At 34.5% G+C, this 20515-nt stretch overlaps 1 protein-coding gene across 5 annotated transcripts; it reads right to left on the bottom strand.

Annotated features, from left to right (window-relative positions):
• Positions 1-1052: 1052 nt before the first annotated feature.
• LOC124178733 (serine-protein kinase ATM) lies at positions 1053-20092 on the bottom strand. Of its 5 annotated transcripts, XM_046562306.1 has the most exons (19): positions 19639-20091; positions 19089-19226; positions 17258-17708; positions 15992-16345; positions 15167-15569; positions 14286-14610; positions 10148-13946; positions 9695-10024; positions 8940-9242; positions 7937-8151; positions 7507-7850; positions 6932-7410; positions 6627-6850; positions 5924-6040; positions 5378-5533; positions 4521-4666; positions 3354-3460; positions 2415-2693; positions 1053-1822 (listed from the first exon to the last, which is right to left on the bottom strand). In XM_046562306.1, exons 1-19 carry the CDS (start codon positions 19708-19710, stop codon positions 1644-1646), a joined length of 8421 nt encoding a protein of 2806 aa, XP_046418262.1. In that variant the 5' UTR covers positions 19711-20091; the 3' UTR covers positions 1053-1643. The 5 variants fall into 5 exon arrangements, with proteins under 5 accessions (XP_046418262.1, XP_046418260.1, XP_046418263.1 ...); XM_046562304.1 differs by having other exon boundaries at positions 10148-14610; positions 19639-20092; XM_046562307.1 differs by having other exon boundaries at positions 10148-14610; positions 17615-17708.
• Positions 20093-20515: the final 423 nt, after the last annotated feature.

The raw sequence follows: 20515 nt of genomic DNA, 5'->3' as shown, positions 1-20515 counted from the left end.
CCTCTCTTGGAAAATTATAAAATTTATAGTATGCATCACGTATTAATCGTAAATGGATCATATACTTTTTGTTCTCTGCATCACTATTACATCTGAACTATTATTATTTATGATCCATGTATACATTCTTCTCTCGGGTATCTATACTTTAATGAAATCACTGTTTTGCTACGAATTTTGGAAGAAATTTATTCTTGTTATTAATTTCTTGTATCACCGACAAGTCGGTAATTACACACAGGCTAAGTACTTGCTTGGGCTTTCAATTGCGAAGACTCTGTTACTCGAAAGGTGAATGCAGCCAGCATCATGTCGAAATCGGTAACTCTGATGTTCTGCAATAAGTTCTCAATTCTGTCATTGGACCATCTCTGGGAGCGCAAGTGCACAACGATTTTCGGTTATCACACCAAAGCCCAATTACGGCAACTGTCTTTATATTCTTCAGTCAACGTAGGAGGACCAGGATGTCGGGGATGACGGGGGGGAGGGCGGGGGAGGTGGTCGGAGGTGGTTGGAGGTGTTCGGAAATGGTAGGACGTGGTCGGCACTGGTAGGAGGCGATAGGGGGTGGTAGAAGGTGATCGGAGAAGGTAGGAGATGGCAGGGGGTGGTAGAGGGTATTGGGAAATGGTAGAAGTTGGTAGGTGTTCGGAGGTGATCGGAGGTTGTTGGAGGTGTTAGGGGGTGGTAGGTATTTATTATCCATGTAGTGTTAATTTTTCTAAACTTGTGCCTATGCAATAACAGATGGTTTGGTGAAATCAGTTTTGCGATGAAACAACGAAATCATAAACGTATAGGTGTAAAAAGCGAAATTTGCAATTGTAAGCGTAAAAAATAATTATCAGTGATTATTTATAGTCTAACGACGGGACTAGTTATTCAACATAATTGCAAATTTTTTATGTTGATAATGAAAATAGGTCTCAATACCGTCGAGTGTTGATTGGTATACTGACCATCAATCAATAAATCGAACAAAAAGTTAATTAATCAATTAGAAAAACCATTAATTAAATCCTAAAATTAATTTATAAATCAGACAGCGCTACTACGAACTGAAAATACGTCTATTTTGAAACCTATGTTGCATGTAGCTCTCTTTTAAAACCTCAAGATAGAATGTATTTACTGGTATTAACTTAACGAGATATGAGTACATTTATTTAATAATACAATATTCTTTGTAGTTAGTAATACAATAACAGTATAAAAAAAATGTCAAAACTTATACTGAATAAAAACTATGCTGTACATGGTTCATCTTTACTTATCACATTCGTAATATCACGACTTTAGGTAGTTATGCTGATTTTCACTTCAAATAAGCTTGTATTGTACCAGTGATTTGGCTTATTATCTGTTTGATGAACCTACAGTAGACGTTCTTGCAGCCCCGTACACAGTTTCATGTAAAGAAATTTGGCTTTCGTCGGGAAAACTATGCGAAACATTATTATAAAAGTTAATTATTATAAAAGAGAATATCACAACAGTTATTCAAACCTTCGTTTACGCATTGCAGATTTTATGGCACTGTGAAATTGTAGAGATACTTTGATAATTCGAATCTCCCGGAAGGGATATCGTCAAGTCAGCAGAAGTACAATAAAGTTTTATTATACAGATTAAATGGCAAATCATAGGTAGGGTTGCCACCCATGGTATAATCGAGACAGATTAGTTGGATCGTGGGCCTCTTGAATCAATCTCTCTACCTGCCCAACAACACTGGATGCCGAACCCTCTTCTGTCCCCTGCAGTTTCTGCTCTAATCGTAAGAGTGCTCTCTCTGCAAGTTTGTTTATTTCTCCAGCAGCTGTAAAATACCTATCATTGTAATACGTTGCACCCTGTCATTACAAAAAGTTCGAACCAATTACAAATTCAGTGTTGTACAAGATAACGAGTACGTAGATGATTATCAGACTGTTCATATAGAAATTCATCCAGATCAGATGAAACGTAGTATCTCATGCAATTATTTCTATAAAAAATCAAACTCTTATGTCCATATAGATAATCAAAAAGATAACGATACAATCCGGAGATTCTAGATAAACTGAGGAAAAAATCATTGATTCCGCGAAATATTTCTTTACGGCATAAAAATTCATGTGCCTCAAACAATCCAATGTTTCAGCATGGTAGATGGCAAAAAGCTTCTTTCAGGAAGACATTTTTATTGAATTATTTACTTTGGCAAAATTATATCAGAGTTTTAACTTCGAATAGCATCGCTTAAATGTCAGTAAGCAATTTACGTCATCTTTATGTTGTAAAAAAAAAATTACATTGAGCAGTTCATCTAGATGAAGATATAAGATAAATTGGATCTGTCTAAGATCATTATCCTTGATGAAATGATCTAGCTAATATACCACACTGATTACAACTATATCTGCACAAACCTTTTGGTTGTTCCGAGGAACCTTCTTGTTCGCCTTTTTGAAGACTGTAAGCCTTAGCAGGAGTTATGGCCCATGAAAAGAGGGGATCATAAAGAAGCACTTGTAGGAGTGTTATAATGATTTCTTTATGATGTCGGAGCACGATTATAGTCTCCTCGCAACTTCTCCTCAGAACACCTTCTACCCCTGACACACCCATCGCAGCCTCGATATCTCTGGTCAATCTAAATGGAACGGTCTCTGGAGTCGGCAACACTTTACCTTGCTCAAATGCAATACCTACGAAAATTAGTTAAATCGATATTGCAAAATGTTCTTGTTATGCATTCACAGATATAATATGAAAAAATACTTAAAATTATACCAGTGTAAAAATCTGTGGGAATAGCGAATTTTCAAGTAAAATTGTGGTTTCATTTCTTGTAACGATTTTGTTATGGAAAATAGTAAAGCATATTTAACTATATTAAGACGTTTCTAACGAAGGAAATTGATGAAACTTTTATCATGATTATTAATAGGTGTGTGCAATTAATTCCAAATCACGAATAGTTTGACACAATTATTTGAATAATCGAAAATTGGATTCACTTTTCAAATCCAAGTTCACTATTCCATTTATTCGAGCACCATTTTCCTGCACACTTATTTGAGTCTAATTACTTGATCTTATATTTTTTTGTATAACCGATTTTCATTCCAGGAGAATTTCCATTTCAAGATTTGGAACATGATACAATTTTGATCACAATGGGTAGTTGATCAGGCTGTACTGTTGGTACATGATATGCAAGCATCAAAATTGTTGGTGTTTGATAAATAAAAAAAAGTACATAATGCGGTCGATTGCGCTATAATGTATTCCTTTATTTTTACTTAGGTATAGATTTGGTGAGGATCTTCTACATAAAAAAAACATAGAATAATGAATTAACTTACCGAAGTCGATATGAATTACTTCAGCTGTCAATTTGTCCATCAGGATATTGTTCACGTGCCGGTCGCCAAGCCCCAAGATGTACCCTATCATTGAAGTCGTTGCCACACTGATAAACATACAAATAAATACTTTATGTGGAATACTCTGTCGAGTAATTTTGACCCTCACCATTTCTAATTATGTCAAAACTTTGTCAAGTATTTCTGACAACACCGATTCGAAGAAATGTTTTTTGGATTGATTTACTATTGAGGCAAAAACATTCGAACATATTCATAGTTCCACGTTTTTCAGAATTCTTAAACAACTCTCGAAAATTTCGTTCGTTAAGATCGGTTCTATGATGGAATAATTTTTTTCTACCGTTTGGAGTCCTTACCTAAATTTTAGATTGACAAAAATCAATGTTTTCATATTGAAAATTTACAATTATTGAAAAATTTTCTACTCTATGAAAAACACATTAAAATTGTCTAGAAGATGAAATTCATTTTTTTTTTACCATATCTTATGATGTATCTGAAATATGTTACTTAACAACATCGCTATCACCTCATCTGAATTTAGAATACATTTTTTTTTTAATATATTTTGTCTTTAAATTAATTTCCAACGAACCATGATAAATTTATTTATTAATTTTTCTATTTTTTTAAGCACATTCTTATGTTTATTAATTGGAACGTAGTTAACCTGATACTTCATAAAATTTTTTAAAAGCTTTAAAAAAATAATTTCACCTTACCACCCCACATGCTACCAATGTATTCCTCGTGAAAATCTGTGATTGAAACGCTTTTTTATTTCTCATAAGAAGTTCCTCATTTATGATGATTATAGCTGTTTAAAATTGTCCGATCTAGAAGCATCTGATGGCTCACAACAGAATGAGAGCAGGGTTGGCAGATCGTCATTTGAGCATTATGCGTTCGCTACCTGTTGTGAGTAAATGCTACCAGATCGGCCAATTTCAAACGGCTATAATTTACAGACAACAAATTTCCTGTCCTATAAGTAAAAAAGGTTTTAGTTGGAGATTGTTATGAGGAACACATTCGTGGCTTACAGGGCATTTAATCCTGGGTCACCCTATATGTTAGTACAGTATAGTAAAATGTATCAAAACTTCGACAGGGTTATATGTTTCATCTTTCAGCATGACTTACCTGTGCACATAGGCTAATCTTCGCTCAAACCAAGTCTCTGGGGATGAGAAAGTCTCCAAGAAGAAGTAATGGAAAACTGGATGAAGATGTTTACAACAATCTATATATACCCTAAGTTTTTCTTGGTTTGATTTCTTGAAGACTGCCTAAAAAGAGAAGAAAATATCACGTAGGAAGGTCTCATTTTTTATACATACACAGACACAAATTATTTTAAAAAGCGCCGTTCTTTGGCAGACCCAAAATGGAGATCAGAATATCGAAGAAGATGGAAAATGTATACCGCCGCTTTCAACACTTCAACAAACAGCATTTTGCTATTCAATTTGGGACGCAGTTCATAGAGACTGACCAGAAAGATTATTTAGATCAACAAAGGTTTCTGTGTAGTTATTGGGAAAAATATTTTTACACAACAATCATAATTAAAATTGCAGAAATATTTCGTTACCTCAACAAAAATTTGGGTACTTTGAGTAAAATATTTTTCCCACAGCCTGCAGATAAGCCGATAATTCATGCAAGCAGTTCATTGTCTTAATATAAAATCAGATTAGAATTGGGAGCTTAGTTTTCATTCAGTTCATTACGGTGATTGTGTATTATTGATAATAAATTGAAAACAGCGATCTCTTCATTTCATCATCAGTTACTAGGACACCATTTTCGTCGCAGATGATTACCTGTTGTCATTGATTTTTCGGATTAGACAACTAATAGCGGACTTTAATGACTAAATAATGCTAAACAATTAAAATTTCAAATCATTTCAATCGTCACAAATTATGTGAAAATATATTATTACATAATATTTATCGATAATTGTGACAGTAAAATAATACATGTTCTCTTCTCACCTCCATTTTCATTCTGCATTGCCTTGTTGTATAATCATTCGGATAGTATTTTTTATGAAGTCCCAAATACCCGGGAGATCCCTCAAGAATCGCACTGAGAGGTAACGTATTATTGCACCATTCCAAAATACCGCATCTTCGAGTAAGAGGTACCACCTGCCAAAAGTAAACTGGTTGAACAATCGATTGTTTCAAAAGACGCTTTGATACGCATTTGAAGGTGAAAGAGCAGGGGAAGTTTTTATTATGGCAGTGACAAAAATGAAATCTATAGATTTGCAGTGACAAATTTTGGTTTTCGTGTCTCCATGATGTACCGAACAGATTCACCAATTTGCCGTATTAGTAAGAAAAATCTACGCGATAACAAGCAAGGATGAAGGACATTGATTACCGTATGTTCACTATAATTAACACAAAAAATACGACTGGAAATTTTTACAACAATTCTCTGTTCTCAACATTTGAATTAGATGGTATGGCCCATTCATCCTTAATGAATGAATGTGTGATTACACTCGTTCAAATCATTTGTCATAGTCATACCTTATAAGTACGGACATTCAGTCTACGCTTGTTGGCCTCTTTGCTGGTTTTGAGAAGCATATTCATAACGGTAAATACTTGTTGCATAACTGCATCCTGCCTTAAATCATCTCTTCCCTGAAAAAAAAAAAAAAAAACATTAAATGCGTCGTTAAAATTTTTTAGTGTGACACAACAAAAGAAATTATATTGACCACTAACATAAATGTGTTTGACAATAGCACTATTTTACGGTAGGAACTTGAACTGCTGATTATTGATTATTGTTTCTAATACAAAAACAGCACCTGTTATCACAATTTTATCCATAACAATGAAAAAGCTCGCAATTATTCACATGAAAAACTTTGGAAGGTGCTCGAAGTGGGATCAGACGGCAGCTACAATGGATTTTATGAATCATAACATTTAATTTTATTTTTTTAGTGAAGTATCTTCACTTTGTAAATGTTTGTACACATATTATTATTATAAACGCATCGGTGCTACATGGTAAAAAATTTGAGTATCCTTTATCCCTGATGCTGTGATAAACCTCGCCTCTAAAATTTTTGAGTAACTTTCGTGATTATTTTTAGTGCAATATATAAAATATATGTAATACGTAAGGGGGTTTCTGAGAAAAATTACTTGAAATTTTGGTGGACTTCCCCATATGTATTCATGCATAATTTCGTAATATTAATACTTATTACGTATTTACCTTAACTAACTGATTCCTCCTAATACCATCAGTCCCCAGGCAGGTAATTTTCTTGGGAGCATTAATACCTCCGACAAGTTCGAATTCATTCGCATATTTTTCAATGCTCACAATTCGATCGTAAATTTTGTTTGGTTTTATATCAATCGATAATGTTGGTATTAGAGTATATTTGAACTTTTCAATTTGTTGAACTGAATGAGAGTGGTTCGGCACTGGAAATTCTGAACCAATCGAGACATATGATTAAACATCATCTCAATTTTAAATCCTGCTGTACTTAGCAAATCAGGAATTATACATACTTTGGGAGTTACTTTTTGCGGTTTCCAAGTTTGCTAACATGATCAAGGAATGTGCCAATTTCTGCATTTCTTGTATAATGGGATTGATATTGGTAGACATGAGATTTTCAATCAGTTTTTGTGCAGCTAGAACCCGCGGCTCAGGGCTGATCTTCTGCCTTTTTTTACCTTTTTGGAATTCATGATCTTTATGCGAATTCATTAGCGCCAACAGTACTGGCAACGTATGATGCGGATGTTCGATAGCACATCTTCGTAATAAATCATAAATCTGGTTAGAAAATACATCACCAGAGTTTGTCATGTGTGGGGCTAGTTGTGGCACAAGTAAGACAAATTTGTAAGATTGAAGTTTGTTGAGATATGCTTCTAGCAAATCGCTGGATTCTTTATTATGAGTATTGTCAAGCCATAAAGATACTAGTCGAAACACCAACAAGTTGTGATCCTCTCCTTGCTGCAATGTCAATATATAATACCTGTGATACAATAAAAATTAATCAAATTTTAGATATTAATTACTTTGCTATTTGTAACGTCTAAATAGTTATACTTGAGCTTCAAGGATCACTTACTTCAATGCAAACAGCAAGTACATATTTTTCTCTTTTTCAATATTTTCCAACTCTGCCATATCGTTACTGGTTTGAATTTTATTGAAATTAGCAGCTCGCCTCTCGTCGACATCTTTTGGATGCTTGGACAAAGTTTCAGCTGTCATTTCTGAGTAAGCCACACACTCCTTAAAGCTTTCAAATTGTGGTGATTTCATGTAAGATAATATTCGCTGGTATTGAACGTCAGCAAATTGTGCCAATGCAGCTTGTGTATCTAACACATTTTTTTTGTCTCTCTCTGTTGGGTTTTTTATCTGCTCACTGTACTTCAGAGATGTCAAATAGTACTTGTCAATAACCCTCTGCAAAGATCGAAATAAATCCTTAATCACCTCTGGTGACATACCTAGTGAGATCTCTCTCGGAACAAAGTAAACTGGATCATTACTTGCGGATTTTCTGATTTGGTTTCAGCCATCCAATTTCCATATTGTGCAAATGCCTGTGCTTGCATACTTAGACTCAAAGTCTCATTGAGTAACAAATTATGAAGAAGATGACGGCCAAGTTCTTGGTCCCCACTCATCCATGCCAAAACCGCTTCTTCATATTCCAAATTAGTTTTTACTTCGGCAGATAATTCAACCTGTTTCGCCAAACTGCCTATCCAATAAAAAATTATCACAATTTACTAATGAATTATCTCCCATTTTTTAAATAAATTTATAACTGAAGTCTTCATATTTTAATCAGACTTTCAAACAATTTAAGAATTTACAGAAACTTCTATTGATATCAGAACCAACTATAGTTGATATTAATGTTTAGTTAAATTTTGAGAGCAACTAGCTACTCGACAACTTTCTTTCATTACTTTTCTAGAACTTTTCTTTACTAGTAAACGAGCCGTAAAAATTATATTTTGTACGTTACTTGTCATCATTGTATAAACCAATTCAATTATTCAAAGTACCATCAATTATGATCAAAATGTCTTGTGATTAAAATTCTCTTGTTTTTTTTATAAAATGGTTTTTTTTATTACTTTTCATCACCTGTCGTGAAATAAAAAAAACTATTGGTTTCGATTGAAAATGATTTTCTCCAATTTCAATTTCAACAATGGTCTGTCTGTTCCGACAAACTACCGCTATGATATCGAAAACGACTGGATAAAACAATCTGAGATTTATACAATTTCACATTCAAATGATAGGCATACAAACATATGACACAGTTCATATGACGTTTGTAAAAAATTTTATACAAACTGCTCTAACATGAATCAAATAATAAAATGAGAAATAATTTCAAAATTCGAATCAGCAAATTACAAAGGTGGGCACAAGTGATCATGAATAGTGTATCTTTTTCTTATATGAAATGGAAAATCATCATCGGATTATAATTAAATATTTAAATTACAGAGCAATTTGGAGAATTTCACATACCTAAGACTCGGGCAGATGTTTGAAAATATCCATGCTTCTTAGATAACTGATTCAATCGAAAATATGTATCAACAAGAGCATTTTTGATAACTTCGTTTTTGCTTTTTTCATTAGATTGTAACAAAACTATTCGTTGTGATAAAATCGGTTCAATATATTCAAAATCATTAACTCCCATAGAATCTTGCGTGCGCCATTTTTCAATCATTAAACTATAATCATTAATCTCTGCAAAGTATATTTCTTCAATTTCACGCAGCATTTGAAGTTGAGATAAAGCAGGGTAGATCGTCTTACAACTTTCTGAAAAAATTCATCATTTGAATGAAATCATCATTATTTACAGATTTGGAGAACTTAAGTTTTGTAGCCGATATTAGCCAAATAACGTGTTATCATTTTTTTTTTTTTTCAAATACTCCTGGACTTGACTTCTCTTATTTTTCAAAATTATCTCACTGTGCTATTTCTGACGAAAAAACGAAGATTGGATGTCTAGAACCTAAATTATAAGATTTACATTTGTTCAATATTTTCTGCATTTTTTACAAGTACCTGCAGTTTTTACACTATATCGTATGTGCAGTGATATTCATGTATGTCCGTCCACATCTAGCTACCTATTTTCGGTTCAAAACAAAATGCGAGTCTCGATTCTATATAAATTATGTGAAAAAGTGACAGGAGATCCAGCCAATTCTTTCACGTCGGCTACAGAATATCAGTACACCTATACAACGGATGTCATTTCTTACCCAAACTGATGTTCCGCAATGTGTTAATAATGCTAACGCGTCCATTATTTATAGAAGTTTTGAGGCCGTCTGTGTCAAGTTCATGAAATGATTTAAGTGCGCGATAATGAAATAAGGGATAGTTATTATTGCCAGAAGCTTGAAGGCTAATGCAGTTCTCTTGTTGCAGATTTATCATTTGTTGGGATGTGGATATACTCCAATCTGACAATCGCCAGGCACACTCATATCGACAATTGCTATCTATTTCTTCATCGCTCCTGTCAATGGTTTTCACAAAGGCACCTAAGAGATATTGTAGACCAGAATGCTGCAGTGCATCAAGTAAACCTATCAACAAAGAAATACAATTACGAGGTGGAACCAATATTACCAGTCACTGGGTTAACGAAAATAGAGCGAAGCATGTAATTTAGAAGTCATTATTTTCATAGAGTAGATTCAGTTGCATACCTTTGGTTGCTTTTTTGTTGCCCAGCGATACTTCTATATCATATGCAAGAAGTACTTTGTTCCATTTCCGAAGCTGAACGTAATGTTCTATTTTGGCTGAAGCATTTTGAAAATATGACCTGCCACATCCATAAATAGCATCTGGATCTCCAATTTTTATACACGCTTCTCTCAGAATCTCTTGCAACACATTCCCATTTTCAGATTCAATGTCAGAAATGTAATCGATGGGCGTTGAATAATCAATCACTGGACATTCTTTCAGTAATTTTTCACACCACAATTCAGCATAGAGCACGGATGTAAAATATGCTGAACAGTACTGAGCAGCTTTTGCTACATGTAAGTAATTTAATGGAAATTGATAATTGTCCACCGACTGTGATCTTATGTAATCAACTACATTCAACATGCACTGAACTGATTGCTGATTCAAACAGATATTATAGTGCATGTCACTAGGGGATGATTTGTTTTTCGACTCATTGGTATTCATAAAGTGAAGATCAAAGAACCGATTGATGTAGTCGCATATTCCAGTGCACAATTCTTTTTCTATATGCAATATCAAATGAATTATCCATGGTAATATTTTTTCACAAAAGAATACATTAGCTCTACAAACTGGTATCAAATGTTTCAAGTAAGAGTCACTGAAACAGTTCAGTATTTCACATGTGATGTCTGATATCCAATCATTATGAGAACGCTTTGATTTACTGAACCACAATTTTTGGTCCTGATCGATGCAATTGATGAAATTTATCTGATCAATTGTATAAATTTCTTTTGCTTGACTGGGTTTAGCAACGAATGGTCTGATGTATTCAATTCGCAGCAATTCCTTAGTAACTTCAAACTGTAGTTTTAAGTTATTGAAATTTTTTTCGACACATATTTTTTCTCCCCAGTAAGAAGCCATGATCTTGTATAAGGCTTCAGATGTGGCAGTGAGAAGCAATACGTCGGTGTGGATCAAGAAGCTTGATAAGAGAACAAGCATTCTGTAAGTACATGCGAGCATCGGGTCTGCGAGTAACTCTTTGTGATCACTTTCTGGTTGTAAGATCATTGTTGATAAATCGGCAGGCCCCAACTCGCCTAAGCATTTTGCAGCCCTGAGCGAGATATCGGGATCAGAAGACGAAGTCAATTTCACTAATGCACAAATTAATTGATGCAATATACTAACAGCACAATCTTCAGAAAATCTTTGAACAGACCCAAGGCTTTGATAAATTTCTTTTAATTCTATTTTTCGCGTCTCCAACTGCTCCAGTAAGTTTTCAAGTTCTGCAATACTGTAGTCCCCCGTGTTTTCACTTCGTGTATTTAAAAAGTGTCGAATTTCGTTCTCCAAGCTGTGCTTTTGCCAGCTCTTATATTTCAATTTGAAATGTATATCTCGCAATACTTGAAAAACTTCATCCATGGGAAACGAATCTAATCTTCCAATCGCTTCTCCAAGTAAATGATTTTGTTCCACAATAAGGAAGGTCAATATGTTGGAAGCATGTCTTGTTTCATTAGTTTTTACAATTGGTATCATACTCGTCACTATCGACCTCAAGATCGGTTCAATTTCAGTGTGCCTCGTAGGTAAAATGTACTTGAGCACATGGTAAAGGTAACCACAAGATGCTTGACGAATACACCTTAAATTTTCCTGTGTGAGATTAATCAAGGTGTAACAAATATCTCTGATAATGTACGCCGAGATCTGATCAAAATAATTGCGATCTATTTGCTGTACTAGCATCATTGAAAAATACATGTAATGATGGAGTGCCTTTGATTTATCCTCAATCGTATTTACATTGTAAATACTGCATTTTAAATCCAATAATACTGCTTCTATTACATGTTGCTTCTCTGTGGCGAGGAGGTGAAGCAAGGAATGACCAGGTCTCATCATATTCTCATCTAAATACCTGAAACTGCGCATAATATCTTCATGCTTGAAATGTGGTGGATCATTGGACGAAAATTTAATTGAGACTGTTAGAAACTCCATGAAATGATCTTTGTCGTGTAAACGTTTGATCATGTCAAGTATAACGCTTTTTAGATTGTTTTCAAGTAACACAGACATTTTTTGAACAGTTCGAAATTCGTTTTCATTGTTGTAAAATTGATTGAAAACATCAGTTGCTCGTCGGATATCGAGAACACTAATGCTAGCAGATGGTGTAACTGGGTCTGCAGAAATACATGGTAACAGCCAGGCGATGAGACGTGGAAAACAATTCTCAACAACTTTGTTAAATGCCATACCAAATTGATTGCATAGATTGTATGCCTCTTTCAAGCTGCATTTTTGAGTGACTATCGGTACGATGATATCCATATGCTTTTGATAAAATTCTTGATCGGACGAGCAATGAGCTAGATGTAAAGGAAATTTTTTTAAAGAACACCCATTTCCCAGCCAATGTGTTAGAAGGTAGTTCAAATGTTTTTCAACTAGGGAAGATGATTCTTTCATTTGTAAAGTCGCACTGATGCTAGCTAACATCTTCTGTGTAATGTTGGAGTTGACGGTTTTGTCTACAGTCAGTCGAAACGTGGTTAGCAACGCTTCGCTGCGAAATATAGCACTGGAAGAAATCACAATACCCATCATATGTAGAGCACTTGCGACGCGATTCGTTCTTTCGTCTTCTTTTACTTTTGCTTTGAGTTCCCCTTGAACAACGAACAAATTGTCGACCACGGTCTTCAGATTGCAAAAAAATCCTTTCAGCCATTCAAGATTCACATCACATGAAGCAAATAATATTTGCAAACACTTTATGGCCTGAAGACGAACAACATGAAACGGACTTTGAATATACATTAAAATATCTTCTACAACAGGTCTATCTGCATTAGTGTGCCATTTAGCCCACTCGAAAGTGGTATCAATTTTTGCAATCATTTCAAGACAGTGAATGAACGTAACATATGTTGATGGACCGTAGTTATTTTTATTTTGTAGAAAATCATGGAATTTGTGTAAAATCCGCAGTGAGTTTTGGCGTTGTACAACAGTACCTGTAGAACTCATGTGGAAAAGCAGTTTAGATAAGATTTTTAAAATACTAGTGGCAGCCTCGTTATCCTTATGCCAAATTATACATAACTGCTGTAAAAGTTTCAACGAACTTTGAATCATTTTTCCAGAAAGTGATGCCGACTGACAAGACGTCAATGACTTCAAGACTTGAAGAGCCATTTTCAAGTCATATATTTGCGTCAGATCATAATTGTCTGACTGTAGAAGAGTTACCTGCAAATTTTCCTGTCTTTGAGTCATACCATCGCTGTTAACCATACAGCAAAATGATGCACATACTGTACAGGCTTTCATTCTTATAATATTAGCTTCTGACAGAGAATCAGTTTTCTGAAACTCATCGCTTTTTCTTATAAGTCTATGCCTTTCCGATAAATCATTCATATTTTGTATATAACCAATACTTGTGTTGCAATCATCCATTTTGGATTCATCATTCATATTTCGCAGTCTTTCGATATCGGTCAGTGATAAAATGTTTTTCAGCATATTAGATTCCGTGGATGACCGAAGAATATCAATTATGTCAGTGTGATACGGTGTGTTGTACAACACATATAGAGCTGCCAATATGTCTATAAGAGATTTTCCCCTGAGCTTCCTCTTAGATTTTATCATTTCTTCGATCGACAGCGATATTTCTTGCAACGAATTCTTGATTATAATGCCAAATGATACTTTCATACTTTCTTGTGCGATATTCAACTGGCAAAAGTTCGAAAACACCTTAGCAACGACTGCTGTCTGTAATATGAGAATATTTACAAATTTCGACTCACTGATTAGAGTATTTTTCGTTACCAAGTCATTGACAAGTATATCACAATTGGTTTTAACATACAAAACGTTGTTTCTCAATGCTTTGCTTTGTGGAAAACTGTTGATGTTGGTTTCGTCACACAAGTTACTTTCAAATGCTGTCAACAAGTGTACGCGCTCCATACTTGTAAGACTGTCTCGTGCACTTTTACGTGGCAAGAAATGATTTGATAGGGATTCGTTATTCATCCCAAGCTTTGATTGAGAAACGTTTGATACGTTAACTTCAATAACATTGTGCCAAGATTTCAATGTCAAACCAACCAACAGCTCGCAAACATCTTCAATAGGAAACTCAACATTCCATTTACTTTGAGGGATGGCTAAAACCCATTGTAAAAGGCGTACTTTTACTGGTACATCATTATGTAGCATCAAATTATTCTCATGTACAGGTGGTTCTGCAGAAAGCTGTAATATATGATGCTGACAAAAAACCAACAGACTATGAATACTGGACTTTGACCATGTGACTGTGTCTTTCAGGTATAAGTTCAAAAGGTCATTGGTATCAATTACTTTCTTGTTTACCAGAAGAGACTGCAACAGTTTATGAACTTGGTCGTCGTTCTCTTTTTTGCTTACTGACCTGAAATAAATATGAACAGTGTAACTTTATGTAAAAAATAATGGTAACTTCACTACGCTGAATAAATATGTACAATTCTTGAAGTACATGTATTATACTGACATGAAACTCACAATAGCTTGCAAGCAATGCACCAAATATACCTGATAATAAATAAATCATAAACAATACACCTTTCTAAATTTTTAATTGATTCAGCTTGATTAAAAACGCATTTTGTCGCTGATACTGATTGGTAGTTCTGAGCTAAGTTCTTAAGGTGTACATGAATCTTGATAAGTTACCTTGAGGCCATATATTTCGCTGCGCTGTTTTCGTCTTTTATTGAAAATCAGCAGTAGTGACAGTGTTAGTTTTTGATCAAACTTCATCAATTAAGACTTCAGATATGTAATTCAAGAAGAATAATGAAAGATCAAAGATTGTATAATCCCTACAGCAAAGCCGAATGTGAATAAAAGATTTCATACTAGCGATCTTACTCCATGCCAAAACTTTAGTGTATTTAGATACTTGAATTGAAACCTTACTTTTCACAAATTAATCTTACACTAACCTGAGAGTAGTGTTCCATATCTTGAGCCATATTGCTTGAATTTCAGTATTTTTTATCAAGTCAGTCGAAAGTTTTTTTTCAAATTCTACCATAACTATACCCAATTGCCATAGTTGGAACATGACATCGGTATCTGTGCATGCATTCAGTGATGTATTCAGAAATTCGAGTAATGGAAGGAAATTACTTTCTTTCACACATTCAGAATACTCTGTTATCAAGGTGCTCAAAATTTGTACCGAGTATTTAGATTCATTAAGTGGGGTAGTTATAAGAACATCGATCATTCCTTGAACACCAATGACAGTTCGCCTGCGTTTCGGTGGTTGCGGCAAAAAAATACTTTCATTTATTGAAATGTCACTGTCAATGGACGTTGAATCATCTTTCAGTTGCCATGAAACTGTGAATCAAAATTACCATTGTCAACGTAGAACAGTTTTTTTAAACAATCCTACAATGATAATAATCAATGAATTTTCAAATACGGATTGACAGTTTAGCAATTGTGAGTGAAAATCGAACATTTTATGCAAAAACAACTCGACTCTTTATTGCTATTTCTCAAGGTTTAACTTATTGGCACAGTGAGAATAATCACTTTATGGTCCTGATTGTAATGGAAAATACCAGAACAACTTAGTTTAAAATTAAAAATGATCATCTTTTTTTGTTGAAACACTTCGAAATCAAGGTCTCAATTATCACATATAATATCTATGCTTTCAATATATTCCTGTGAGAAATGTAAAGAAACTTGACCATGTATGCAAAAATTACAAGTTACGATCATTAAAACTGTATTAAGAAATTAATCCATCTTACCTTCACAAGCGAGTTGAATAAAGCTGTCTGTTACAAACTCTAATGCGAGATTGTTTATAACCATGCAATAAATTGCACGCAATATATTATTCCATGTATCCCAATTGCAAGCATAGGCTGCGTTATGATTTTGCGTTACACTTCCAGGGTGGTGAGCTCGAACTACTAGCAGCATCCAGTCATATTTAGCACAGCTACCATTCAAATCGATTGCAGAACGCATAACAATTTCTCCAAACTCACAAAGAGCCATTCTACTTTCTGGACCAACTTGTTGACATACAGCATTTACTAGTTTGAATGTGTCATCGGAAAGATTCCTTGGGTCAGACTTTGCATCATTGAGGACTTCGACTAAAAAAGTGATTTTTACTTGTAAGTATAATTTGGTATTGCTTCATTTGGTTATTTTTGTACATAACTGGCATTTGAGTTCATTATGTCCAATTAAGACCAACAGAAACTGTTTGATGCTTGCAGGAGGGGTTAATCACTGTAATAATCTGAAGTACAATCTCATCTAATTTTGATTATCTCTTGTAATCTCACATAATCCTTGTAATTTTTTTAACCATTGCAATCTTCTATAATCGATTGTAATCTTTGATGATCTCATTAAATTCTTCATGGTATCTTCGTAATTAAAAAAATCTCTTGTAATATTCAGACTATTTTGTAGTCCTTTTGCCGCATGTAATCTTTGTAATCACTATTAATATTTGTAATCATGGGAATCGTAATTCTTAGGATACTTGTGATCTTTCTGATCACTTGTGATCTTGATAATACCTCGTAGTGTTTTGTATTTTCTTTGTATTCTTCATGTTATTTTTCAAATCTAGAAATCCTCGCCGAACTTGAAATTCTTGTAATCTTTGTGCCCACTTGTAATCTTTGCAATATTTTGGTATCCTCTATAATCTTTGTCTTTCCTTCTAATCTTCGTAATCTGTATAATCTCTTTATAACCTGTGTAATTTTTTGTAACTATAATCGGTATAGTCACTTAGTCTTGGAAATCTGTGTAATTTTCTTAATCATTTTATAATCTGTGTAATCTTTGCAATCTCTATCATCTTGGTAATCAGCTTGTGATCTTGGAAATCAGCTTGTAACCTTTGTAATTGTAATCAGTATAAATCAGGTTTACATAGTGACTAATCCCTCTTGCTTGCATAAACTGTGAGCAATTAAGACTGACCCTGAATACTTGGTTTGGAGAATGAGAAACCTCATGTACAATTTGGACTTGATGCAATTCAATACCTAAAAATTGAAGAATCCCTTTCAACCTTAGAGCAAGATGTGATTGTGTGCAGCCATGTTGTACTATGCCACAAATTGCCCTCAAAATTAAAATCTTGTCAATGTTAGGATGTGGGTTTTTGTACAATCCAATACAACTATCCAACAATTCCTTCCAATGAGCAGATGACATATTAGTTTGGTATTGTTTAACCGGCAGTACATGGTTCACCAAAATAGTGAGGTATATTTTTTGATAATCCATGTATTTGTGATCAGAAAAAATTTGAAGTATCAGTCCCACAAGGTCGTCACATTTTAGAAATATTTCAGAGCTGTTCGCTTTCTTGATTGTGTCCAATATAGTAATCGAATTACTTCGCTGAACGGACTCCTTGTTTTCCTGTGCTCGTGATAGTTTAGATGTGGAACATGATGGTTTATCGTCCACTCGCATTGATCTCTCTGCTTCCTATGTTTAAAATCAGAAACACAACAGTGTTATTCTGGTGATAATATACGTTGACTGATAAAATTTTCCACTATATATATATATATATATATATATATATATTAACGATTTGAGATAGTGTTGACTAAATTTCAAACGTTCATTGGAGAGTTTAATAAGACGAAAAATCTTTAATAATAACCAATAACATGATAACAATGGAAGCAATCATTGTGACTGTCTTGTTATAAAAAGTCGCAAAACTCTAGTGCCCATTTCAGTGATTCATAATGTACGATGACACCAGATATTAAAGGAAAAAAAATTCTCCATGGAAACTCATGCACAAAGGATCTTTTGCAAATTATCTTTGAAACATCCCTTCTGAATCGAGTTTTGATTATAAATTTTTTTGCTATCGTCGATATAAAGACTGATGTACTAAAAAATGCTACAAGAGTTCCGTACTTTATGCGATTATGCGACAGTCATAAAAATTGACTGCTACTATTTTGTACTTTAATATTATGGTGAACAAAGGATTGTTCACCCTGGAAACTAGTTTACTAAACCCAATATCACAATTGGATTGCAATCATTTGACACCACTTGAAGCTGTAGTAGAGCTTTTCTGTTGGAGGGTCTTGGTAAATATCATAAAATCATTCAAAAGTTGCATAAAGTAACTAATTCTCGAGAATGAGCATTTGTAGTCAGAGAGGAGGAACCGAGATTCTGAGAAATATATTCCCCTCAAAGCCCGTGAGCTATGTTGAGAGGTTGCAATAAGTTTGATTTAGAATTGAGATGAATCAGAAAAGTTCTATACTGTGTGATTTGTATCAATAGACAAAGTTGATGAGTGTCATTGTGACCAATCAGACGGCAACTGTTAGGATTCGTATGCTTTTTGGAATCCGAAGTTCGCAGACTTTTCCAGGTGTTCCAGCCTGAAAGTAGGATTTTTCTAGTAACCTAGTAATTCAATTAGGGCTGCTTTGATGATTTAACCAAAAAAACTCAGCTGACACCCCGCAGGATAACGATCATAAAGCGGATGCAGGGGTAATTCTGCCATCCTACACTGACTGACCCATTTAATGTGGAATTTGGACGTAAAAATGAATTGGCACAGTAGAATGCCGCAATTTCACTTTTATAGTTTCAAAACACACAGTATAAAAATTCAGCATGTGATTCACACTGCGTCTATTTGCACAATGGATACATCCTAAATATGCCAGTTTCGCGAATCACGTATTTTTCCAAAAAAATTAGAGTGACTAAAGTATGCCGTAAAGTTTCACTCTGTTGTGCATATAAATACTTCCTTTAATTTAATAGAACATAAATTCACAATAAAAACTTATCGAGACTAGTTAGTACTTTCAAAACACTTACATGTAACAATACTTTATGTACAGAGTACATAATTGCAGTCCAAGTAGTTGCTGTTCCATTCTGAGTCTTTGAATTTGTATCAAGTTCCTCTATAGCTTCGGCACTGTCATACAGCTCTATTAATTTTACAATGCATTTCTGTAAGATAGAGTCATAAAATGATTATAAAATCCAGCATGTGAGGAGACAGAACAAATAAAAGTTTCAACATGATCTCTCAATAAACGAAATGTTGGATAAAGGAATAAATTTTTAATAAAATCTAGTATCAACAAATAAAATTTATGCAGACTTTAGATAAAATTTAGCACTAATTTATATTTTATATCCTGCATAAGTTTTTCATGATAGTTCACAAGATTTTTATTGTTGAGCATCACGCGTGACTTTAATCATAATTGACATACTCGGCTGCTGACCACAGACAACTTGTAGCTGCTGTTATTGAGCGTCACAATTTAATATATGGTTCGCATAATTAATGGAACGACAGGAGGAAAATAATATGCTGTAATTGTGAATAGCGCCTGTTTAAAAGTATGAAACATACCTTTCTATCTGAAACTCGACTGGAACTCGCAAGTGAACACACGTCGTGAAATGCTTGCTCGTATCTAGGCATCGTTGACAATTGTCAATGAAGGTTAGACGCATTACCACAGTTCAAACTTTGAAATTTGTGATTGCCGATTTGTACGTTCAGACACAAACTTGAAAAACAATAATCTTAAATTTCTATTCAACGTCACTCGTAAGTATCACTAGATATCACAAGCTTTACATTAATTAACTGGCTCGCTCAACTCGTCGCCCGCCAAAATTACCTCACTCTTGAAACGCGATTCGCGAACGACTGATTTTTAATATAAGAAGGGGAACTACGCGTGCGCATTCAATCAGTCGCATTCGAGCACCTGTTGCACAAACGCAAGTTTTTGTTTATAATCATGTGAGAGAAAGATCGAAATAAGACGAAAATGATGAACTCAGTTCTTTTGTTATCTCAAGTGGCGCTACTTATTTGGTGTAACGCATTCCCTACCCTGAACCTTTGCACGAATCTAACGCTGCAGGAGTAGGTCACTGAAATATAATGAGTAGACCTGCAAGAAAGAAAATTCATATTCTCCGCCATTTTTCGCACATGTTCACCGAGGCGAGCGCCATCTGATGGGTCGCAGGACGTCGTATTGTAAACTTCTGTGGGTGCGTTCCGAAATTAGCTGCCAGTGCTGTCAACAATCTTTTATCTCTCTTGCGCTGCCAAGTTAGTGAATAGCTCTGTCTCCGTTCTAGAGTTTTAGCGCTGCCAGTTAGTTTCGGTGCATGGTTAGACGCCGTATACCCTCCACACTGTGCAAATCCATCTGAGGCAATTCATTCCAGTCGATTTCAGCAATGTTAATTAATCTAATTGCATCTCCAAT

Source organism: Neodiprion fabricii, chromosome 3 (genome assembly GCF_021155785.1).
Source record: "Neodiprion fabricii isolate iyNeoFabr1 chromosome 3, iyNeoFabr1.1, whole genome shotgun sequence".
In the NCBI taxonomy this organism is placed as follows: domain Eukaryota; kingdom Metazoa; phylum Arthropoda; class Insecta; order Hymenoptera; family Diprionidae; genus Neodiprion; species Neodiprion fabricii.
The sequence above is the reverse complement of the archived record's forward strand: the minus strand, read 5'-3'. Positions and strand labels throughout refer to the sequence as shown.

Coding starts and splice junctions, on each gene's coding strand:
- LOC124178733 (XM_046562304.1), bottom strand. CDS start 19,710: ATGCCTAGATACGAGCAAGCATTTCACGACGTGTGTTCACTTGCGAGT. Junction 15,570..15,991: donor TATTCAACTCGCTTGTGAAG/GTAAGATGGATT, acceptor TTTGATTCACAG/TTTCATGGCAACTGAAAGAT. Junction 10,025..10,147: donor CAACAAAAAAGCAACCAAAG/GTATGCAACTGA, acceptor CTTTGTTGATAG/GTTTACTTGATGCACTGCAG.